At 37.2% G+C, this 26,305-nt stretch overlaps 1 protein-coding gene across 1 annotated transcript; it reads right to left on the bottom strand.

The window, feature by feature from the left end:
- Nucleotides 1–18,172: 18,172 nt before the first annotated feature.
- Nucleotides 18,173–25,502, bottom strand: LOC149822898 (uncharacterized). The gene is made up of 8 exons (XM_089980404.1): nucleotides 25,395–25,502; nucleotides 24,861–24,929; nucleotides 22,975–23,090; nucleotides 20,050–20,104; nucleotides 19,844–19,964; nucleotides 18,638–18,685; nucleotides 18,399–18,493; nucleotides 18,173–18,274 (listed from the first exon to the last, which is right to left on the bottom strand). Exons 1-8 carry the CDS (start codon nucleotides 25,500–25,502, stop codon nucleotides 18,173–18,175), a joined length of 714 nt encoding a protein of 237 aa, XP_089836530.1.
- Nucleotides 25,503–26,305: the final 803 nt, after the last annotated feature.

Below are 26,305 nucleotides of genomic sequence, written 5' to 3'. Positions count from 1 at the left end.
CAAATCTTACATAAGTGACAGACAGGTGAGAGCTCCTGAAGATCCTGTTATTCAGATCCCTCCATAACACCACACTTCAACTTGTGTGGTGCAGTGGTTGGCTGCTGAAAGGTGTTACTTGCACAAAGTATTAATAAGTAATAATACATTAGTAAAAAAAATGGAATAGGAATATTTTCAATGATATTTTTCTTTTCAATTTGTGCATGTGCCTCTTTAGCTTGTAAATTTCAAATGCATATAAAATACATGTTTAGATCGTTGCCCAAGCTGGAGGCACTGGATAGAATCTCGTTGGCGCATGAGGCTGCTATTGCCTTATCATGGTTGGGGCACGTAACAAGGTGGTCATGTACTCAACCCGAAGTTTTGCCATGCAGAGATGCAGGCCCATTAAGTAACCTTTTCTCGATGAGGGTTCCTTTGTAATAAAAAAAAGAATACAAGTTTAGATTTACATATGAATGACAAACCCCAAGAAGAATCCAGATTTTGCCTAGTTCTAATCATAACAGGCATGCATGACCATTATAAAAAAAAATGTTGAGAAAAAATACGCCTTTCTCCAAGTGTAAATCAAAGGAAGCAATATAAATATAACAGCAGGAAATAAAGAGGCACACAAGATTTACGTGGTTTCCTCAAATTAACTGAGGTATGTCCACGGTGACCGTAAGGTCAGTTCCTTCCACTATTATCAATCGGAGATTACAAATACCAAAAGGCATAAGCCTTACAAACACACTAAGGTGTAGAGTAAAACAAACAAGAGGAAAGACCTCACCCGAATGTTCTGAAAAACAGTCACACTGAAACAGTACACAGTACGAAATGGAGAGAACCCTGTTGTTGGCCGAAAGTCTCTCATGCTGCTAGCCGAACGTCCCTGTTGTTTCTAACTGAACTTTCTTACACGCTACTTCTCCAAAAATCACTCATAACTTCAAATGAAAAATGATGAGGTGTAATAAATGAGGGTAGCCAAACAGACACGCGATACACAGCTGAAATGTCGCCTCCAAAATTTGCTTTACAGCAAAAGCTACCTTGAGATAAACAAAAAAAGAACGCTCTTGAAACTCCACCAAATAAAGGCAATATGTTAGTACCAATGAGCATTAATTAACAAAGCTCAATATATCAAAAGGTGGGTCTCACAAAAAGAGGGAAACCCAACAATTCTTCCTTTCCCGACTTACGTGGAAGCTTCAATCATTCCTGCCAAGAGTCGACACTTCTCATGCTTGTCCTTAATTAGGCAACGTCTTAGTCATCATATCTGAAGTATTATCATCAGTGTGAACTTTCTCAAGTTATAACAATTTATCATTCAAGACATCACGAATTCAATGATATCTAACATCAATATCTTTCGATCTTGAACGAAATGAGGAATTCTTGCTCAAGTGAATTGCACTCTGACTATCACAATGAAGAACATATCTTTCTTGCTTTAAGCTGAACTCTTGTAAGAATTTCTTCAACCATAGTAATTTCTTGCTTGCTTCTGTGATGGCGATAAACTCTGTGGTGGAGAGAGCTACACATTTCTGTAATCTTGATTGCCATGCAACTGCTTCCCTGCAAAGGCAATCAAATATCCAGAAGTATATTTTATACTATCGACATCACCAGCCATATCAAAATCTGTAAACCCATCAAGAATAGGCTCACCTTTTCCAAAACATAAACTCATCTTTGAAGTGCCCTGATGATCCTTCAAAATCCATTTCACTGCTGCCCAGTGTTCTTTTCCCATATTTGACAGAAATCGACTAACAACCCCTATTGCATGAGCAATATCCAGTCGAGTACAAACCATGGCATACATCAAAGAACCAACTGCTGAAGCATAAGGGTTTTTCTGCATCTCATTTTTCTCTTCATCACTTGTAGGACATTGGCTTGAGCTAAGTTTGAAATGACCTGCAAGTGGATAATTAACAGGCTTTGCTTTGTCCATATTGAACCTCTCAAGAACCTTTTTAATATAATTCTCTTGTAATAACTATATCAGTCCATTTGATCTGTCTCGAACGATTCTCATCCCAAGAATTTGACTTATTGAACCTAAGTCATTCATGGCAAAAGACTTACTCAGCTCTAACTTCAACTTGTTAATCTTGCTTGTGTATTGGCCCACAATTAGCATATCATCAACGTAAAGCAAGAGAATAGTAAAATTACCATCTGAAAATTTATTCACGAATACACAATGATCTGTGGTGGTTCTTGAATAACTATGCTTAGTCATGAAAGAATCAAATTTTCTGTACCACTATCTCGGTGCTTGCTTCAATTCATACAAGCTCTTCTTCAGTTTGTAAATTAACTGATCATTTCTCTTTTCAATGAATCCCTCAGATTGCTCCATATAGATTTCTTCTTCTAAGTCACCATGTAAAAATGCGGTCTTCACATCAAGTTGCTCAACTTCTAAATTCATACTTGCAAATATACCAAGAACAGTTCGGATGGAGGACATCTTCACAACTGGTGAGAAGATCTCGTCAAAATCAACTTTTTTCTTCTGACCAAAACCTTTCACAACAAGTTGTGCCTTGAATCTAGGTTGAGAATTATTTCCATCATTCTTTTGTCTGAAGACCCATTTGTTTTTCAAAATCTTCTTCTCTTTAGGTGGTTTCACTAAATCATAGGTGTGATTCTCATGCAATGACTTCATTTCCTCTTTCATCGCCTTAAATCACTCAATTTTGTTTTCATACTCCAAAACTTCTTGATAAGTCTCTAGCTCTCCTTGATTTGTTATCATCACATACTCATGTGAAGAGTATTTTCTAAACGGATGTTTCTCTTCGGTAGATCTCCTTAACGGTGACTGTAGAGGTGGCTCTTGGGGTAACTGTTCCCCCTCAATCTTTGGCTCAACATTTCCTTCCTCTATATTATCATGAGATGCTTGCATCTCCTCACTGATATCCTGAACAATAGGTGAATCAAGAGGATCTAAGTCAACAAGATCTCTAGTGCTAGACTCAGTTGTCTCAAGCTTGTCAATGTCTTCAATTGTCTGATCTTTTAAGAAAACAACATCTTGGCTTCTAACAACTTTTTTATCAACTGGACCATACAATATGTAGCCAAATTCTTCATGCCTATAGCCAAGAAATATACACTGCTTTGCTTTAGGATCAAGTCTGGACCTCTCATCCTTTGGAATATGAACAAAAGCTCTACAATCGAATACTCTCAAGTGATCATAGGAGACTTCCTTCCATGTCCAAACTTTCTCTAGAACATCGCCATAAAACGAAATAGAAGAAGACAAATTGATAAGATCAATTGTTGTCCACATTACCTCACCCTAAAAAGATTTTGGCAATTTAAAATGTGACAGCAAACATCTGACTCTCTCAATAATAGTGTGATTCATTCTCTCTACAACCCCATTTTGTTGAGGTATCTTTTTTACTGTCTTTTCATGCCTGATGCCATGATTGGTGCAATACTGATCAAATGGCCCAATATATTCACCACCATTATTCGAACGAATATATTTCAACTATCTACCAGTTTATCTTTCAACCATGGCTTGAAAATACTTAAATACACATTTTTCAGTGTATAAGCCCAAACTTTTCTAGAATGATCATAAATAAAAGTAACAAAATATAGTGTACCACCAAGTGTCTTAACCTTTAAAGGATCACATACATCAAAATGTACCAAATCTAGAACATGAGATTTTCTAGATGCAATATTTTTACGGAATGATACTCTATTTTATTTACCATGAAAGCAATGAACACATGCTTTCAAAGATGTACCTTTTATCCCTGCTAGAAGCTATTTCTTGAACAAAACTTGCAGTCTTTTCTCACTCATATGTCTGAGCCTTCTATGCCATAGATTGGTGGACGAGTCATTCTCCACAACATTCATAACTCCCTTGCAAATCTTTGCATGCATAGTGTAAAGAGAGCAAGTCTTCTTTCATTTTGCTAACATCAGAGAACCTTTGGATAGCTTTCATCTTTGATCACTGAAATTGTTGTTGTAGCCTTCATCATCAAACTTTTCAACAGAGATTAAATTTAGTCGAATATTTGGTACATGCCCCACATCTTTAAGCAACAATTTGCAGCCAATATTTGTTTTCAAGCAAATATCACCTATACCGATAACTTTTTAGACATCTTCATTTTCCATTCGAACATTCTCGAAATCACCTTGCGAGTAAGAAGTAAAGAAATCAACCTGCGAGTTAACATGAAATGAAGCTCCAGAATCAATTACCCAATATGTCTCTTGTCTAATCAAATTAATGCTAGTATCATCACAGATAATCATGAGTTCACCATCTGTGACTGCAGCTATGTCATTTTATTTTTTCTCTGATTTTTTTTCTTTGTTCTGCTCTTTGAACTTGAGTTTTCTGCACTCCTGTTTCATGTGCCTTTTCTTGTGACAATAATAACACTCGACTTCTTTCTTTGAACTCGAGTTTAAACGGCCTCTAGATTTGTCACGATTGTGCGGAGCCCTACTCTTACTTCTACCTCTCCCCTGATTTTCCATCACAAGAGTCTCAGAGTGAGAAGGACCTGATGATTTTCTTCTTGTCTCTTCATTTAACACATTGTTGGTAACTTGACTCATAGTTATCATTCTATCAGGTGCAGAGTTACTAACAGTGACCATCAAGGTTTCCCAACTTCAGGAAGTGAACTAATAAGTAACAAAGCTTGCAACTCATCATCAAAGTTAATTTTCATGGTGGTCAACTGATTCACAATGCTCTTAATCTCATTCAAATGTTCTGCAATAGAAGTGCTCTCTTTATATTTGAGATTCACAAGCTTTCGAAATATGAAAGCTTTGTTTACTGTCGTATGTCTATCATAAAGACTCTCTAATTTGGTTCAAAGACCATGTGCTGAATTTTCAGTAGAGACATGATGAAAAACACTATCATCAATCAATTGTCGAATGAAACTGATAGTTTTTTTGTCTAGCTTTTTTCACTCGTTATCTTTCATTTCTTCTGATTTGCCGCTATCACCCTCTATGGGTCCATCCAAATCTTTACAAACAAAAAGATCTTTCATTTTTGTTTTTCAAGTTATTCAATTTGTATCATTCAAACTACTCATACGCTCAATATTGTTTTCCATAATTTACACATTAAATATAACGAATCGAAACTAGATTAACTTTGATCTGATACCAGATGTTGAGAAAAATATGCCTTTCTTCAAGTATAAATCAAAGAAAGCAATATAAATATAACAACAGGAAATAAATAGGCACACAAGATTTACGTGATTTCCTCAAACTGAAGTACGTCAACAATGACTGTAAGGTCAGTTCCTTCTACTGTTATCCACTAGAGATTACAAATACCAAAAAGCATAAGCCTTACAAATACACTAAGATATAGAGTAAAACAAACAAGAAGAACCCTGCTGTTGGCCGAAAGTCTCTCCTGCTGCTAGCTGAACGTCCTTGCTGTTTCTAACGGAGCTTTCTTACATGCTACTTCTCCAAAAATTACTCATAATTTTAAATGAAAAATGATGAGGTGTAATAAACGAGGGTAGCCAAACAGACATGTGATACCCAGCTGAAATGTCACCTCCAAAATTTGCTTTACAGCAAAAACTACCTTGAGTTAAAAAAAAAAAAAAACGCTCCTGAGACTAGTTAAACATGTCTTCACTTTCAACTTGTTACATTATATGAAAATCTTCTATAATCAAACAAAGCATTCCAAGTTTTAATTTGTCAATGGCTGAAAGAGTAACACTAGTTAAACATGTCTTCACTTTCAACTTGTTACATTATATGGGCTGGTTTTAATTTGTCAATGGCTGAAAGAGTAACACTAGTTAAACATGTCTTCACTTTCAACTTGTTACAATATATATGAAAATCTTCTATAATAAAACAAAGCATTCCAAGTTTTTATATGGTTGGGCAAAGCACAAAAAGAAAGAATGTACTTGTCATCTTGGAAAGTCAATTCTTATAAAAGAAGAGGGTGGGTTTTGAATACAATTTTGATTATTTTTTCTTAAAAGAAAATCCCAAAAACCGAGATTTGTTACTATGAGTGTATCCCCTTGCTAATAGGCATATGCACTGCTGTCAGTTTCTGAATAGTGCAGAACTAGTAGACTATAAAAATAAAGCTTTGATTGAGAGAGAGATATTTCTACGTCGCAATGATTCCTGGACTCGAGAACGCAGGATTCCAATTCGGCTTGAAGATTAAAAAAAAAAATTAATGCCACACCGATATGGAATTTTTTAATTTAAAAAAATATTTTTTAAATTTTTTTCACATAAAAACGACTTTTTATTAAAATAAAATTAAAATATAATAAAAAAAATCAAAAATATTAAACTATTGTCTTTAGCATATCGTGTCACAGCCAAAATGACATGTCCCTACGACATTGATTTTCATGAAAAGAACATTTTGGCAAGGTCTTCACCCTCGCCCCGTTTCAAAATCTGAACCTTCATCCCCGCATGGAGATGGATTCCACCCCTGCCTCCATCCCTGTTTCATGCTCTCCATCCCCAGTCCAAACAGGGCCGGGCCTCCCATTTCCCCTTAGTCTATAGTCATCCCTTAAAGGATTGGGGACGGGACGGGATGGGGGGCGGAGTAGGAAAAAGTGTAAGTTCATCCCCCCGGATAAATTTTAACCTTCATCCCCGTTTCATGCCCTTCATCCCAAGTCCAAACGGGATGAGGCAGGGCACTGCTATCCCTAATTTTGGCTGGGACACCACCGGACACACAAAAACCATAAGCTTTCCAGTTAAAGATTTCCTCAAGTACATGAGGTAATGAGAATCATGTGCATGGACGCATGAATACCATAAGCTTAGATCGCCCACCGTTTTTTTTACTCGGAGAAACTGTCCTAGGTGCATAGACCTAGCCATGCCGGCTTAGCCTGCCGTACCTCTTGGGTCTTAGATCACACCCACCGTTACATGCATGATTTGACTGTACTCTTAAATCCACTGTAACCAAATTTAATGGGTCCCACCTTCTCCATGCCTGTCACAAGTAGGGGTGTCAACCGGTCATGTTTGGTTCAGACCCAAGTGAAGTCAGATTTTTGAGTGTAGCATTGGTTCTTAACCCAGGTCTAATCAGGTTTACTATAAGAAAAATCATACCTGGACCCAATAAGAACTACATGAACCAAACCCAGACCATACCCGATACAACTATATTTTTATCATTCTTACATTAAAAAACTGTGGGTCTTAATCAGAACTCAGGTTTAGTGAAAAAAATTAGCAAACTATAGCCGGATCATGTATTAATCGGACCTTCGGGTCTGAACGCGAGTCTTCTATTTAAAGCACCCTAGTCACTTTATTTCAAAGAACAATATGAAAAATAAGAGTGCAACATTTAAAAAGATTAATTGTATGTGTAGTAGTTTTTTTTTTTAAAATAATTTGAGAACAATAAGTTTACTTTGTATGATCATGTCAATGCCCTGGTGCCTTCCTGGTCATGATCTTCAAACGAGTACAGATCATGTCATTCGTCGAATGACTCTAACCTTAGGATCATTCGATGATTAAGACCGTCCATCTGCTCGTTTTGGTGATCACCACATGGCAGGCGTCAGAGTGGGTTAACGGCGTTAACCCTATTTGTTAAAAACACAAAAACTCACCCGAACTCTTCCCCCAACACCTCCTCCGCCCTCCCATCCACCGCCACTGGCTTCGGCACCAATTCCGGCTGAGTCGTCGGGCTATCGCCGGCCTGCTGCTCCTCCGAATCCAACTTCCTCCAATCCAAACCCTTCTCTGCCAGAACCTCCTCACGGGGTCGGGCAGCCGCAAATGGTTAGGCCAAGTCCGTGGAGGCTCAATCACCGCAGGCTCTCTGATCGGTGGATCCAAAACGATTCTCCCCCTTTCAGATTCTCGCGGCAGATCCCTGAAACCCGAACCCAAGGAGCTTCTAGACCTCCGTCTCACCGGAAAGCCCTGTCTGTCCGTCGCTACGCCGTCCAGGCCTCCAGCACCCGCCTCGCCGATGCACAGGAGCTCGCCGTCGTGGGCGGTACCGGCACTGCAGAGTGCGGGTTTTTTTTTAACCAAATAGGGTTAACGGCATGATTTACGCCGTTAACCCGTTCTGATGCTCGAACAACCAGATGGATGGTCGTATTCGACGAATGACCTGATCTGTGCTCTCTTCAAACCATTCTCTACCCCTCCCATAGGTGAAGAACCAGCATTATAACATTAAAAATTCGCCCTTGGTTGGCATAGTGGGGTTGAGCTGAGACGGTCAGATGAGCAGCTGACGTTCGAATCCAGCAGACATTCATCATATCCCCTTGCATATATATATATATATATATATATATATATATATATATATATATATATATATATATATATATATATATATATGCCAACGCCTAGCATAGGCACTGGGCCAAGGGTCCTAAACTCGGAGTTGTACCCTCTACCGGGTCAATCTATGATCTACCTGCCACTAGGGTGTCAACTGGTCGGGTTTGGTTCAAAACCAGGTGGTACCAGACTTGAACTCGGTTTTCGGGTAAGTTATCGGGTTTGGACCTGGGTTTAATCAGGTTCACTATAAGAAAAATCGACTCTATAAGAACTACATGAACCAGACACAGATCATACCCGGTAAAACTATATTTGTTATCATTTTTACATTGAAAAATTGCGGGTCTTAATCGGAACTCAGTCCGAGTCTGGTATGAAATTTTACAAATTATACTTGGGTCTATATATTAATCGGACTTTCGGGTTCGGACTTAGGTTTTAACAGGAAGGGGGTGATGTTGCTTTCTATGGCTGCTGTCTGTTGTTGTTGTTGTTGTTGTTGCTGCTGCTTTAGGCTCAGCTTGGTGTTTTGATATGTGCATCAACGGTAAATACCAGATGAGCCGAGCATTGCAAGGTGGTCCATGCCTATGATCTTGATCAGGGAAAGTTGGCCACACGGCAAGTGACCCCAGGGAGGCACTCATAGGTCTGGACAGTGGTGTACTGTGCGCCTAAAAGGAGCTTGAAAGTGTAATAGCTCACAGAGATTTACTTAATCCATGAGATGAAGGCAGGGATTTTTTTAACATAAAACCCTGTTGCTAGCATGAAGTTGAGCATAATGACAGAAGCGAGCTTCGACCAGTCTTGACATCCATGACCAATGCACCAAGCATTAGGCCTAGGCCTTGCACGACCAAAACCGACAAGAGGATACCGAAAAGGGTCATGAAGAAGAGAGAAGCAGACGGATTGAGGCCTCCCATTCAATAAGGTATGATCATAAAAGATGGTGGGGGAGAACTAATTTCATGGGTAAGTCTGTTGCCATTTGTGCCATGAAGTAGGATGAGAGACGGTACATCCGTGAAGCCCTTTCTTTCACGATCATCCTTAGTTCATCTGGGAATGTATTCAATGCAGAAGAGGAGACCCACCTACAGATCACAAGCTGAATGAAAACGAAATAGCAATACTAATTGGAATTCAATGTGCAAACACAAATTTTCTAGTTTTCATGATGGCAAATTGTAGGAAAGATCATGATGGTGATAATGTTAGGATTTGGACTATGTTTGAAATACCACAAATGTCTGCAGTGACATGCTAACAAGTTGATGATGTTACATTCTTGGATATGCATGTCCCCAAGATTATTTAGTCTTTTGTAAACCTCTTTATACAAATAAAAAAGGACTAATGGTAAAGAATAAACAAATGAGGTGATGTACAAACTGGAGATAGATATGTCTAAATGGGTTTTCTGGGACTTCTTTTGGAATTCTGACTTTGCCGATAAGTTTGTATGGTTGATTTGCTTGGAATCGATACCTGGATCTTGTTTATTTAATGAAAAATAGAGCTATTTTGGGATTATGAAAATTTTGAGATTTATTTTCAAATCATATAAAAACCTATCCACATGTCTGAATCATGATAAAGAGCAACGTATATGAAATTAAGTATATACGTAACATCTGTACGGTCATACTTTTTTTAATAAAAAAACTTTTAAAATCTCATTTTGCATATTTCATTTTATATGTTTCTATCACTCATATATATATATATATATATATATATATATATATATATATATATATATATATATATATATATATATATATATATTTGCTACTATTGACTGTACCTACAATCGAGTTGGGATCTCATGATGTATGTTGTTTTAACACAATCTAACCAATGTTTGATGAAAAACACATGTTTTTACTAGTAGGAAAAAATTGATGCATTCAAAGCCATTATATACAGGTTAAACTCCTGTAATCCAAAAGTTGATTCTCACTAATTAAAATATGTAAATCACATCTATGGTGTTAGATGTGAGGAAAAAAAAGGTTTTGCCCATTTGTTAGGTTGATTGTATTTACAGTTTACTGTAGTATATATATATATATATATATATATATATATATATATATATATATATGGTTAATGATTGATGCCTTCGAAGATACCAAATTATATTGATGCAAAGAGGAAAGGTCATCGCTTATGCATCAGGGCAACCATAGGCGGAGCTGTGGGGGGGGGGGGGGGGGGGGCAGAACTGGTTGTAGCCCAGTCCTGCCTCCCGGCCCAGTTTAAAAAAAAAAATTAAAAGCCCAGCCTTGATTCCATATGAAATAGATTTTTATCCATTTTTGTAGCCCAGCCCTGACTGCAGCAAATAGTTTGATTTGTCTATATGAAATAGATTTTTATTAATAATTGTAGCCATTTTTTATTTTATCTCAAAAAAAAATTCGGGGGCCCTGTGCCCGAATTCCAAACTATCACACCAATTTTTTTTTGCTACACCAGTGTTTGCCCCCCCCCCCTCCCCCTCACATGAATCCCAGCTACGCCCCTAAGGGCAACTGAACGTTGATAAGAAAAACTATCTAACTCATGATCTTAAGTTAACAACTGTAGTATTCGCTTTAAAGATTTGGTGACACTACCTATATAGAAAATAGTTTGAGGTATTCATCAATCATAAGAGCCTTAAGTATCTCTTTTAACAAAAGGAGTTGAATATGAGACAGTATCGTTGGCTGAAGTTCATCAAAGATTATGATTTTTCTCTTTCTTACCATCTAAGAAAAGTGAATGTCATAGCTGACGCTATAAGTCTCAAGTGTGGTATTGTTCTATTCAGTCTTATGGAAAAAAGAAGGAAGTTGATAGAAGATTTTCTTGAGTGAAAACCCTTTTCAGAGAAACCTGAAACTATCAAGTTATCCAACTTGATTGTTCAACCTGAGATCCTTACTCGAATGATAGCAATACAAAAAGAGGATCCACGGTATAAAAAACTGAAATCACAAGCTGAGCTAGAAGATACCTACTTTTACCTAAAAAAGGATGGTAGTATCTAGGTGAAGAACCGACTTTGGGTGTTAAATGACCCTAAGTTAAAAGAGAAAATACTTGATGAAGCTCACAATGTCAAGTATGACATTCACCTTGAGAGTGCAAAGATGTATAAAGACATTCAACGAAGGTAATGGTGGAATGGTATAAAGCACAAAGTGGCAACTTATGTCCCGAAATGCCTGACATGTCAATAGGTTAAGATCAAATATTAACGATCAAGCAAAATGATACAATAAATAGATACTCCATAATGAAAATGGGAAGATATTACTATGGACTTCATAGTAGGTTTAACAAAAAACCTAAAAGCAGCATTATGCAATTTAGGTGTAGATCTACTAAAAAAATCTGCGCACTTCCTACCGATTTGTATCAATCAGTCGTTGGAATGTCTAGCAGACCTCTACGTCAAGGAGATTGTTCATTTGCATGGAGTATCAGTCTCGATCATTTCAAATCGTGACCCTTATTTTACATTAAGGTTTTGGGCACAATTACTGCAAGCTTTAAGTACAAAGTTAAATTTTAGTACAACTTTTCATTCTCAACCCAATAGACAATCTGAATGTACGATATAAACTCTTGAGGATATGCTACGAGCCTATATATTAGACTGAAAGGGTGATTGGGATGTATATGTTGTACTCGCCAAATTCGCCTACAATAATAGCTACCACACTAGTATCGAAATAACTCTGTAAGAAGCACTATACAGGAGACCTTATCCATCGTCAGTCTATTGGGATGAAATTGGTAAGCGAACCTTAGACTCACAAATATTACTGCAGCATTATACTCATCAAGTGCAAATGATTCGAGAACGACTACACACAGCTCTAAGCCAACAAAAGAGTTATACAAATCAGTGATGTAGAGAACTCACTTTTATTGTTGGAGATATTATTTTTGTCAAGATATCAACCCAAGGAGGTCAGTTAGTATTAAACCAAACTAATGAAGGGCAAAAACACTTTCCTCCCGTTTTGGGTTTGATGGTTTTGAAATCAGCATCACCCCTCCCATTAGCCGATTTCTCAAACCCCTTCACACTCAACTCTCCCTTTGCTTTCTCACTCAAACTGGTTCAACCCCTTCCTCTTTCATGGCTTATAAATGGAGGCAAACCCTCCCTCTCGATTCTCATTCACTTGTGCTCTCTCTTTACTCCCTCTCCTCTCTTTGTGTTTTCTCTGAAACCACATTGGTCGGGCAACCATTGTCATCCTTCTCTCCTTGCTCTTCTTCTCTGTTAGAGATCGATAGTAGAAGGTTACCTTCCCACCCTCTGTTTCTCTAAGTTTGGAAGCTCGCCGGAGAGCCATTGCTTTAATCCAATATTGCAGCCTTTACTTTTTTTCCATTTCCTACGTTTTAAGGTAGGAGTTGATACAAAAATCTATATATATTGCTTACATTATTTCATTTCAATGTTTATTTCTTAATTTTTTATATATGCACGAACTGTTTCAAGAATTTCCATAAAGACAGATGATTATCGCTTGTATAAATGTTGTACGATGGACTGGCAGTTGCCCATCGCTATACGCCATGAAAGAAAGGTGTTTGGGGATATAGAAGCGTTGTCAAAACATCGTTGGCCGATTTCTGCAATTATAGGAGTTGACCCCTACTCAGCAAGAGTTGACCCTTGTTGTTCAGGCCACAAAAAAAGACTCAAGTGTCGACCCTCCATTTTGAAGTGTCGACCTTCTTTTACAGAACTCAAGTTTCAACTCTCCATTTTGAAGTGTTTACCCTCTTTTGCAGAACTCTAGTGTTGACCCTCTATTTAGAGGAAATCGATCCTCTGTCTGAAAGGTCGACTCCTGGACTTGAAGAGTTGAACCTTCTGAACAAGAGTCGACCCCCATACATTGAGAGTCAACCCCTCTTGTTTTGTTAAGACTCTTTTGCCACCAAAGTCGACCCTTGGGCATCTTAGGGTGTTTCATTGAGGTTTTTGGCTTGAGTAAGGGCAGTCAAGCCTGAGATTCAAGCAAATCAACCCGAGGGAAATGTCTGAGGACCTATTATGCCTTGTAGGGCACTGCTAAGTGCTCAAAGGTCAAAATGGGCCTCGCTTCTCGTCAGTATGCATGAGTAAGAAAACTTGCACGAATGTCATGAAATATTATCAAAATGCTATGAATATATGAACTATTATCATGCTATAAATGTTGTAAGCATGAAGAGACATATGTTGTACTATTATGTTATGAAAGGTTGTTTGTAACAAGCATGACATCGTACAGTGCTATAACACATACATGATTGCTCAAAAGGGAGCTTATGACTTAATAGAGTTAGTATGATGCCTTAAATAAATATCAGGGCTTATCCGGCATATATATTAATGTGTTTGTACTATAAGACATCAAGGCATGCTTATACAACTACTTCTCGTAATGAGCTAAGGGTTTCTAACAACCTTTGAGGTGTAATAGAGTACCAAGTTATGAAAGACCACATACACACTTAAGATTGGATTATGTCTTCACAGGCAAGATGCTTGATGGTCCTGAAAGGGCCGGAGCATATTTGGCTACCCGAAGAGGTGGTAGATGGTACAAACTTTGATGAACACTATTGTTAAGTTTTTGCTCCACGTGTAGCAAAGAACTAATTGTCTCTAGTCAATGAAGTTAGGAGGCAGGGCTACAAATAAAATATCCTAAGTGGTAGTGCCCACACTTTTGCAAAAGGTTAGGTTGCAATCCTTATATTGTCTCATTTTAGATGGGAGTTCTCTCTCAGTTATCACGTCATCTTCTTTGGAGCAGATTTAGCCAATCACTTGAGGTACTAAAATACTTGGCATAATAAACCCCCGAACAGTCTCGGTCTGTTTCTATGTATCGGCCTGCTTGTACCTAAAGATGGGTTTAATATCAAAACAAAGTCTCTTGAAGCATTGAGCATGCCTGATCTGATTTTATAAATGTATACATATTATGTTACCTAATAAACATGAATGTTATAATGCCTGCAACGGTATGAGGTATTTGTACCTACCAGATTATGAGTATGACGATTTATATTCTAACCTAGGAATGATGCTAATAGCGATGGACGAAAGGGACGAGGATGCGAACTAGTTTCTCCTTTTTGCTTTCTTAGAATTTTGTAGTTCTTTTGTACAAGCTTTTGCACTACACTTTTATAAATGAATTGAAAACCCTTTTAAGGTTTCAGTTGAACACTTTGTTTTGGAATGTTATGGTATTTTTGTAACAATGGTTGTGAATCTTTGAAATGTGACCTGTCTGAGGTTTCGAAATCATGTTCATGATTTCGCTGTTAATTTCAATTAAAGAAAGAAAAAAATTAATTTTTCTCATATTTTTTCAAGGTTGAAAATCTCAAGGTGTTATAACTATAGTTCTTCATTTATCCCTCCATAACTACATCCTTCATAACTCCAACATTCACAATTGAAACTATGCAAGAAACGCAAAGCAATTACAAAAAGAGTACTATATCTCTTCATTCAACCCTTCATAACTATATACTCATTTAGTACGATATCTACCGATGATCTTTTTACCTCTTTAAAATACACATTTAAGCAAAAAGATGCTTAATCAATTACATGTTCTTCATTCAACAATAATCATAAACATATATAACGGTTCAGATCAAGTATAAAACATCTAAAAACTATGATTTTTGGAGGGTCCTAATAGTGACCTAACGAAACACGAGCAGGATAATCATCATTCTCTCTCTATCGTCTATATATATATATATATATATGTGTGTGTGTGTGTGTGTGTAAAAGGTAATTAGATGGTGTACCCTAAGTTTTGTTGTATGTTCAATATTTTGCAATTTCATGAATTTTGCAATGTGTTACACTGAATTACACACTCCATCTATAGTTACATTCATATGTTTGTTACTAAATTTAAGTATTTATTATAATATTTTTGTTTTTCTTGATATTTTATTTTCTTGGTCTCACTTAGGACCCGACTAGCCTTTTTAGGTGTCTTCCACCTAGGCTCTGACTAGTGTTTTTGACAACTAAGCATAGTTCATAACTCCAACATTCACAATTGAAACCCTACAAGAAATACAATATGCAAAGCATTCATACATATACTACTATAGCTCTTCCTTCATCCCTCCATAACTCAAACATTCACAATGGAAACCCTTCAAGAAGCACATGTGAAGCAATTATAAAAAATACTATTGTATCTCTTCCTTCAACCCTCCATGAAACTCTGCAAGAAATACAACATGCAAATCATTCATACACACTACTATAGCTCTTCTTTCATCTCTTCATAACTATATCTATCATAACTTCAATATTTACATATATATACAAATACATAACTTCAACTCCTAAAATCTAAATCATATTTGGTCAGGATCACGTGATAGTTCCTATGTAGGTACTAAGGTATTATGTCTCTAGCCTTATGGGTTGTCATACTTATTAATGACAACTTTATGCTTGCTAAAGCACAAGTACACTCTTATTGCCTCTTAGTTGTTGCACTGAGAAGACAAGTATTGATAATTTGTTAGTTACAGTAACCTCAATGCCCCAAAAGACATAAGCTTCAAAAGAGCTTACTAATTTCAATCATCTTGGAAAACCTTTTCCTTTTTTGGGGGGGAAGGGTGTTTTTAATTAGCTAAGAAAATTGAGTGCTTAAATGAGCATATCCAACTAAGGCTGCAAATGAGTTAGGGAGGTATAAACATGAGCAAGTCCAATCTTTGTTATTGCATGATAATATATTGGATTATGTTGTTAACACACAACAATTAGGAAAAACATAATCTTTCTAATAATATTCACCTCTCATGAGAAGTGTTTCTTTGACAAAGAGATATAAGATATTCCTTTTACCAACAAAAGACAATATAAAAGTTTTGTAACTGGAAGGTATTTGAAATTAGTTAAAAAGAGAGTAGGTTTATTGCAATAATAAAAAAATTGAACAGATTTTCCCTAAATAACTCATAAATCCAGTAGTTTTTGTAATTTACTCTACAACTTACCAAGGATTCTACATCAGCATTAACTCTTTGGTCTTTGACAGATAACAGATATAAGATATTCCTTTTATCAAGAAAAGACAATATAAAAGTTTTGTAACTGGAGGGTATCTGAAATTAGTTAAAAAAAAGAGAGCTGGTTTAGTGTAATAACAAAAAGGTTGAGCTGCTTTTCCTAAATAACTCAAAAAACCTGTAGTTTTTGTGATTTACTCTACACCTTATCAAGGATTATGTATCAGCATCTTTGACAGCGATTTTTGCTACCCTCGTGGATTCCAAAACTTCTAGCGAAAAACTCAAGTTTTTTATTTTTATACTTTTTTACGCATCAGACCCTCCAAATATAATCTATATGTTTAGTTTAATACACACGGACCTTTGGATCATGTTTTTCCAATGTGTAAGTCAGATCTGGGATTAAAAAATCAACGATGAAAAAGCTTTCAAATTTTCAACCCTCAAAATTTTATAATTTTACATTGCAAAACTACGATTCAAAGGTCAATTTCTACTATTTTGACCCTTATAAACACATCCATGTGATAAGATTTGCTCCAGACAACCTTTCCCCAAGAGTTTGAATCAAGGGGTTTGGAACCCACAAGGGTAGGCAATATTTCCCCCTCCTTTTATGACCTAAAAACTAGATCTGACCAGAAGGTAAGAATGGTTGCTTGGAGAGTTTTTCTGTTATGTATCTGAACAAAGGACAAGTTAATATCCCTACCCTTTTTCTGATCAGAACTAGCCCACAATATTATGTTAGAAACAGACATTGTTGGTGCATACAGAACAGAGTATTGAGATGTGCTCTGCTGTTCATGGTTTTGGTGATTGGTGGTTGAGGGAGAGGAATGGGGCTGGACATGGAAATATTGATGGCAACAGTAGGCCTGTGTGGTGTCTTCCTGCGGCCATGGTTGATCAGGTTTGCTGGGGAAATGCTGGATATCTTGTGGGGTGCACTGCGTAGGGCTATGAGGGAAGGGACTTTTGCCATCTTCTCTACTTACCTTCCTTACTCAAGCTCCTTCTCAAGGTATTCGCTGCAATTTCCCCCTCTAACAGCACTGCAGGACCTACTTTTCTAGTATGATGAAGATGTCCCAGAAGAACTTGATCCGTTATTCCTCATGCCCACCTGTTTGTATATGGTTGGGTAGTCTATTGACAAGAAAATGTATGTTTGCAAAGAGATAAAAATACTTGCTCATATCTATATTGGTGTTCTTACCATCTGGTAGGTCCATGTATTTCTTTTATTTATTTTGTCTTCTGATATCGTAACAGTTTATAAGCTTTCTTAACATATTGTCGAATGCACATACTGTACTACAGTATCTAAACCTTAAAGCAACCAAGCAATTGTTTCATATCTTTTGCCTCTGTTTCTTTTTGTTGTGCATTCTTTTGTCCTAACCAAAATGAGAAAAAGGCAGAGTGGGGAAAGACAGTATAGCATTTGCACAGTTCATCTTCTATGTGAGGTTGGCGGTCAAATATAACATATTGTCTAATGCACATACTATACTACAGTATCTAAACTTTCAAGCAACCATGCAATTGTTTCATATCTTTTGCCTCTGTTTCTTTCTGTTGTGCATTCTTTTGTCCTAACCAAAATGAGAAAAAAGGCAGAGGGGGGAAAGACAGTATAGCATTTGCACAGTTCATCTTCTATGTGAGGTTGGCGGTCAAATAAAATGCCTGGCTATAACTTTACAATTGTATGAGAAACAAAATTCTAGTGGTACATTAGATTGTGTGCCGGTAGATCCCGAATCCGACATACGTCTTCTAGTGATAGTTCCCTCTCCAATTGAATCCGCGTAGCTTGCAAAACCTCCTGAAAAAAGAACACAACAGTTTAGCCTCTCTCTCTCTCTCTCTCTCTCTCTCTCTCTCTCTCTCTCTCTCTCTCTCTCTCTCTCACACACACACACACACACACACAAGGATACAGTCGATACATTGAATTCCATGTAGGAAGCACGCATAGCAAGCCATTGTGCATCCATCAATACGAATGATATGCAGTACAACACATCAAAGGCATCTTCATCCTCTGCAAATTCAGAAGTAAATTTTCAAAAAGCAAAATTAAGAAGCGTGTACAAGTTTTACTTATAAAAACAAAATCAGTCAGTCAGAGCAGGTAAATTCACATCATTATTCAATCAGCTGGCACTAAATGGTTGGAAAATTTTACCTGACAAGATTCTCACGAAATTTATTCCCGGAAGAGATCTTGGCCTAGCTGTAAAAAGGAAAAGATGTTTCTTAGGAAACAACAAGGAACATGTTAAGGGAGAGATTTTTTCACAGGCATTATTATTACCAATTTCATCTAGTAATTTTAGTAAGTTCAAGAGAATTTAAGCAGACAAATAATGATATACAGCTTGTCACACGGACACTCCATTTTGGCCCCCCGTATTGTGTCCCCTGATATAGGAGTCACATAGAAACTTCATAACATGGCTGTATATGTCACATGGGTGCGGGTGCGGGGGGCGGCACTTTCAAAAACTTGGGTGCGAGGGTGCGGCAAAATATATATATATATAGTCCAAAAGTTGGACATAAATGACCCTGGGTGTGTTGACTGCACCCAGGGTCAGGTTGACCACATCGGGTGAGGGCGCAGCACCTAGTTGGAGAGTCCCTGTGACATAGGCTGTATCCCTGTATCTGCAGCCGTATCCATGTGACAGATGAACAGCTTGTTGAAGAACAGGAAGTACAACATATGTCACACTATATGTGACCATATTCCTTGCCGTGGTAACCAGTCTTGATGATCACCAATGCAAATTAAACAAGGTCCTAACATACACAAAAAAGTTGTTTCACTGAAGCATTTATCACCTGATGGTTGTGTAGTAAAATTACTTTTAGTGGAAAAAAATCATGAATCAGATATAATAATTAACAATATATTGTTCTCCCTAGCGCAAAATCATGAATCCACGTGAACCCACAAGGAATGCAAACCATTCCTGAAGCATGTTGGTAGATGTGTCATACTTCCAAAATCAGGAACTTCTAGTTCATTTGTTGATCTTTTTGTGACTAAAATCTCAGAGTCATTCTAGGTGATGATGCATCTTGACACCACCCAGAATAAACAATGCAAAAATAGATCACAGTTGCATGATTTTCTAGAATTGAAAGTACAATGGACAAAATCAGACATGTTTTGACATCTTGGTAGATCAGTTCCAACAGTAATTTTCTGAACGTCCTTTGATTTGTAACAAACTTTTCTGGTTTCTTGAGATTAATGTAACAATGCCTAGAATACATCATACATGAACTATCAGTTAAAATTTTAACTTGAAGATTTTTAGCCTAGAGACACACAAACAGGTTTTTGCAGTACTACGCCAATAATATTGCCTACCACATCACTGACCCGAAAGCAAATCTAGCATCTTTATTAGCATAAATGAAACATTGATCCCTGCAACGGCGAATGGATATTCCCATACAGCTCGCGTTCCTCCTTTTTTGAAGAGCAACCTTTGAAAAGGTTCCTTCATTAAAAAAAAAAATGCCAAGTTAATTCAGCTGGAACTTGTTAAATGAAATCAGGAAAATAACAAGTGTATTCTCACTTACTGGATAGTTTCTAGCAAAAAACAGCAGATTCTCAAGAGCAGTAAATCCACAGCCCCTGTACAATAATAACTTGTCACATAATTCTGGTCAGATTTATAGCTAGACACATTAAACAGATGTCTTGCTCTAGTACAAGAATATGTAGAACCGTGCAAAAGAACTTCCCCATAACTTATATAACAATAACATTGTTCACACCAACTTTTTATTGGTAAATTGAAGGAAAACTGAGGGAGAATGGAGTGGCCTGGTCCGGCCCAGCCTGTTTTTTACCATACCATGCTGGCCCAGCAATGGGCTGTGACCTATGTCACAGGGATTCGGCCAGACAGGTGCCGCACCCGCGTCGACACGACGCGGATGCGGGTTCGGCACCCAGTGTGGTCAACGTACCCAGGGTCATTTTGGTCCATTTTTGGATTTTTTTTTTTTAATTTGTCCTATAAAATGGGCTGCGGAATTTTTTAAAAAAAAACTTGGGGGAGGGCGCTGCCCCCCTATAACCCCCCACCAGGGGCGGCCCCCCCTGGACCCCCGCCCGCTGACCGCGCAGCAGGACCCACGCCGGGGGAACCCCCAGACCCCCCTTATATATATATATATATATATATATATATATATATATATATATATATATAGATATATAGATAGATAGATAGATAGATATAGATATATATATATATATATATATTGCCGCACCCCCGCACACGCACCCATGTGACATAGGCTGTGACCTGATCCAGGGCTCAAAAGGCCGGTCTGGATCCCAAAGAACCAGCCCAGGTCCAGTCAGGTAACAAGCCTGGAGGAAAAATAAGTCCATGAAAACACTTGAAATCCCAGACACTAGATGCAATTTAAGCTCACACTGCCTCGAAAACAGCAGCAAAAGGGAATTGGAAACTAAAGCCAGGATAGAAAAGGTTAATCAAACAATAATTACACCATAAGACGAAGTTTAGGAATTGTAATACAACTGCAAATATGTAATTCCATGCATGGGTTCGCATTCAGCAATGGGCTTCCACAGATTTCACCAAAAGAACAGCAAGGCATCTCTGTCTAGAATGACAGATTGTGCTTCCTGATGGTAGAAAAATACACTTTGTTGAGATGTGCCTTGATTTCCATGTTACAACCCCGACACATGTCACTTGAAGAAATCCATATTGAGGAAAATTTTGGAAGTCTGTGGTGGTAGTGGAGGGGTCCCGGGACCGTAGCCCACCACTGACTTTGTGGGGTGCGGGGGCGAAGCCCCCGCGGTATGGACCCAATCCATTTGTAACAAGGTCCTATAAATACTCTTTTAGGGTTTTCTTGTTAAGGAAACTTATTTTTGTGAGCTTTGGGCATTACGTGTGGCTTGAGGGTTTTCTTGTTAAGGTAACTTATTTTTATGAGTTTTGGGCGTTATGTGCTGCTTTAGGGTTTTCTGTGATAGAGAGCTGTCATCTACCTTTGTAATCCCTTTTTTGACATAGTGAAAATCTCTGCTCCTCCACTGCCCATGGACGTAGGCCTTTGGCCGAACCACGTAAATCGTGTGTCATTGTGTGTGCTTGTTTTCTTCTTGAATCTCTCTCTGTGTCGTGTTCATTCCGCTGTATAACTTTCTAACACACTTAATTATGGAATGCATCAAATTTATCCTTTCAAGAAATTTACATAACACATTGTATTTAAGGATCAAACAGCTAGCATGCATAGTGATCATTTCAAAATTCAGATCCTCGGAAATTCTGAACTCAAATTTTATATAAATTAAATAAATGAGCACAAGCTATTGAGTTGTAAAAATTTAAAAAAGAAAGTGGAGAAATTTGCATTTTGCTATTCTTCATCCTTGGACAACTAAAGCCATTAAAATAAGCAAATCCTACTTGGGGAGATTTGATTCAAGGGCTCGCTACTGTTTTGACCAAGCACAAAGCCTAGCAGTGAGTGTAGCCTACCCTTTCTCCGAATGTCGTCCCTCTTTTCTTCTTGAATTTAATTATCGTCTTGTAAACAGGTAGGCCTTAAGTTCTCCTCTTGCTTTCATTTTCATTACATCAATAAAATGCCAAAGGGGTGTGGGTGAGATGTAAAAGAATGAAAATAACACAAGCAACAGTTGAACATCTGCAATACAGAAATGTGCCAGCAATATAACTCCATTAAAATAAGCTAGATGTAAAACAATGGAAGTAACACAAGCAAGAGTTGAAGATTTCTGAAATGATCTTTTCAGAAATTACTTATGTATGTATATTGTATACACGTTGCACATGCATGCACTTGTCACAACTTTCCACCAATTTTCACATATTTCCATATACATATCATATGCATGTGTGGCAGCATCAAATGATAAGTTTTAGAGTTGAATCATTTGATTATCTGAATAGGCAACAAAGCCACAAATAAAATCTCTCTAATTCATTAGATAAGGGAAAATGAAGAAGATAGAGGAGACAAAAACGAACCAATAAGATTTTGATAGGTAAGAGGTGGGAGGGAGGGGGATGGTGCTGTATGCTATTAATAAGAAGAAAGAGGGATCAGGAAATGACTAAGGGATGAACAACTTTAGTGACAAGTTAACTTCAAATGAGGAACAAGGTGCTCAAAGTCAGCAAGTAATAATTTAAGAAAGCCATGATGGTTGGAAAAGATGAAAAAAGAAGAAATTGATGGCACACTACTCGGCAGAATCCAGAAAAAAAATTTGTTATCTAATCTTGTAAATATAAAAGATGTATAGAATGGTAATTCATTAGATGTACAATGACTGAAACACCCTTGAACTAATAATATCTCAGAATGAAAGTCCCTACATGAAAGGTTACCAAAACAACCACAATATATAGCATCTCAGTCCTCTAGTACAGATAAACATCAATAGATTACAATAAAGCACAAACATAGATAGAGTAGCTTTACCTAAAGTCAGTTGATGGGTTTGGGCCTTGCCACCCCATCTCTTTCCATTGCTCAGAGATTAGGCTTTTAAGAGCTGTATCTGGAAAGGCAGCATGCCATAAGGCTCTAAGGGCTTCCTGCCAGTCAAGAGTCTAAGTATTTTAATGTAAACTAGCACCAGACCAAAAGCTGATCGGTTACAAGTCTGCAGTAACCAGAATTTTCGATGGAAGTACACAAAACTTCCAAAGCAGGAGAAAAAATTTACAGAAATAAAAGAAAATCAACTCCTAAGAATTGTGTAAGAGCTAAAAAGAAGAAAAAAATCTGATTATTTTGATCCATAAATAACTTTAACAATAAAAAAATAATTAATGGCCAGTGTCTAGCAACCATATTAGTCTCTAGTGACAACAAAATCCATGATAGTTACCACCTGCGACCACATTAAAGTTCATGGAGAAAAATGGTTAAACATCATTACTGATGAATTTGAAAATTTTATAAGAAGCTGTATTACAACTTATCCTCTCTTTGATTCTTGTTATAATATCATTGCATACACAATTTTTCTTAGTTTTGAATTGCTAACATATCAGATATGTTTTTAGTTTTGCAATCTTGTGGGCTCAGTTGCGTCTGTTTCTAGAGTCATTTATACTAAGTTAACTCCAAGGTCTTTGCTAATTATAAAATAGCTTACTAACAGCATCTTCAACACCCATTAGTTTTCACTCCTCACATGCATGCATGTCTACTAAAAGGAGTTTCAGTTGTACATTGAAGTGACTGCCATATTTACTAAATCCGAGATTTAATTGCTTATGTCTATGAATGCACATATGAATATTGAGAGTTCATGAAATAATATCAACTTTCATGGCAATCATGTTTGTAAATATAGAATTTGAATATCTTCTGTTTCTTCTTATTTCTGTTTTCTTGTGGTAGCTAATTTGGGGAATAGGAGCCAAACCTATGGACATCTAGTCACAGTGTGAACTCTAGAACCCCAGGTATCATATTTGAACCTTCATTTATGTTACAGATGAAGTAATGTGTAGTCTCCTCCAATCCTTTCTAATAACCACTTAATCTTTTTCACATGCACTGCATCCGAAATTGCACAAAGAGAGACCAGGACATATGCTTACACTTTAATAACCACTTAATATTTTCACATGCACTGCATTGAAAATTGCACAAAGACCAGGACATATGCTTATATCCTATTCCTCACTATAAAAGATATGTCCCACATATTGGGAAAAGATTAAACATGAAAAGCTAATTATCCTTAACACGTCAAGAAAGCAAGCATGTGATCCATAGCCATACAAAAATATCCAAGTTTATAGTATTTTTCTCTCAACTACCTTTTCTAGGGTATCATTAGATATCATACTGGAATAAATTATCATCAAGAGGATCTTTGGAAATAATAAATTAGAAGGAAAAGATAGATTTACTTTGAAAACCTGTTATAGTTCACAGGTTATCTTAATCCCATGAGCATTAAGAATTAATTCAAATGCATTTTCCCTAATAAACGCGCCCATCTTCGGGTCCCCACAGATAGGAAAACTAATCTCACATTCTTCCTTTCACCATCGAGAAGGAAGGCTAGGGAAATCCTATTGATTGCTTAATAACCTTTCCCTGAGTTTCCTAGATCAACAAAATATTCTTTAGATTGACTTAGAAATCCACTTTTCTCAGGCCATTTTGACCTAAAATATGAGGATTTCCTACAAATGATTTTACATGGTTTCCAATTTTCCATGTCTTAGAATCACATAAGACAGCCAGTCATTGAGTTCCTAAATTTTAGATAATACAATTCCAAAAGGAAAATACAAGTTCAGGCTACTATAAATAGACAAGAAAAAAAGGTAAGGAAAAAATACCTGATGGTCACGACTTGTCTCATCAAATGGCACTTCTAATCGTTCTTGAAGCTTTTGCCATCTCTCTTCCTGTCAGGAGGCACAGAAAGCAGATATAAATTGAATTTGAGGACCGGTACAACATTTAAAAAAAAAGACATCTTCAGTCAACCCATCATGCACAAGGCTTTCATGAAACTTGCCTTGTAAAAAATTAAAGCAGCATTAAGTTCAACTTAAAAAAGAAAAAACGACACAAAAAAAGTATCAGCAAAAGCAATGCTTCAACCTTGATGCAACTATCAAGAGGGAGAAAAGGACAAAGTAATTGCATTACAATAACTTAAAACCATTTGTGAGGAATATTGATCAGTCCAAGTTCACAAGTATAGATTTGCCTTCTAACTTTTGTGAATCCAATAATATAAAATAGTAAACATTAATAAAATGGCACATAAATCTGGTGCAGGGTGATACTAATACAAAAATTAGCAAAAAAGGAACATAAACCTTGAAAAGATAAATTCATAACAGAAACCAAAATTTCATACTAACTTGAAGAGGGGTAAATGTAAAATCTAAAGCCTTCCCACTGCCCCCATGGCGCCTATTGGTAGAGGAGCGATTGAAGAGTCCAGTAATCCATGATCGTGGGCCAACCATAGCATTAGCTGCAAGGTAATTACACCAGTGAAACTAGTAGAAGTACTGAATAGAGTGAGGCTGAAGCAAACTTCAAAAGATAATTTCAGAGATTAGACGACCAATCAAAATTGTATTTTAAACAGTATGACAGATTAACTGTATAAGGAGTAAAAAAAATGAGGTTGAATGAGATCAGATGAATCAATTCTACAAAAAAAAAACAAAAAGATACAGAAATCCTTGATCATAGCAGCGAGAGGACCATCCAAAAGTGGAACCAGTAGTGGTGCAAATGTCCTAGGCTTGATCCAATAGGCCCAGAGAGTCCTAAGCTAACGGTTTTCCAAGCTAGGTACGGTTTCCTGACTATTGCAGACAGTGACACTTGTGAGGCGACCCTGCTACACTAATGAATCCAATTGGTCAAGAAAGCATAGCAAGGTTTGGCTTAGGCCTGAGTTCCAAGTTTCATAGGCCAGAATGAAGCCTTCATCACAGGGCTCAACAAGCCTCACTGTCATTATTATTTCTGTTCCCAATAGCAACCTTTTACAGCCTGATGGCAGGCCGCTTTTCTCACAAAATGTTAATGTGAATAAGGGTCAGAACTTGGAAATATGATAAAGCCCCTTTCAGGTTTCTCTGTTTCATTTATAAATTCAGTTAGAAGAAAGAAAAACGCACAAAACTACTAGTGATCATTTTCTGAATTGTATCGATCTCTTTCTTAAAAGGTTTTTAGAAAGCCAAGCAGGGAGATGCAGCATCTAACTTTGGCTGAGAATTTTTTTTCTGCTTTTTTCTTTTAGTTGGGCAAGCAG

The sequence above is a fragment of the Nuphar pumila genome, chromosome 11, assembly GCF_984573655.1.
Source record: "Nuphar pumila chromosome 11, dmNupPumi1.hap1.1, whole genome shotgun sequence".
NCBI lineage: Eukaryota > Viridiplantae > Streptophyta > Magnoliopsida > Nymphaeales > Nymphaeaceae > Nuphar > Nuphar pumila.
The sequence above is the reverse complement of the archived record's forward strand: the minus strand, read 5'-3'. Positions and strand labels throughout refer to the sequence as shown.

Excerpts from the sequence above, each read along its gene's own strand:
- LOC149822898 (XM_089980404.1), bottom strand. The coding sequence starts at position 25,502 with ATGGTTGGCCCACGATCATGGATTACTGGACTCTTCAATCGCTCCTCT. Across the intron at positions 20,105-22,974 it reads AACCCATCAACTGACTTTAG|GGGCTGTGGATTTACTGCTC; the intron begins GTAAAGCTACTC and ends ATTATTGTACAG. Across the intron at positions 18,494-18,637 it reads TTTCGTGAGAATCTTGTCAG|AGGATGAAGATGCCTTTGAT; the intron begins GTAAAATTTTCC and ends CTGAATTTGCAG.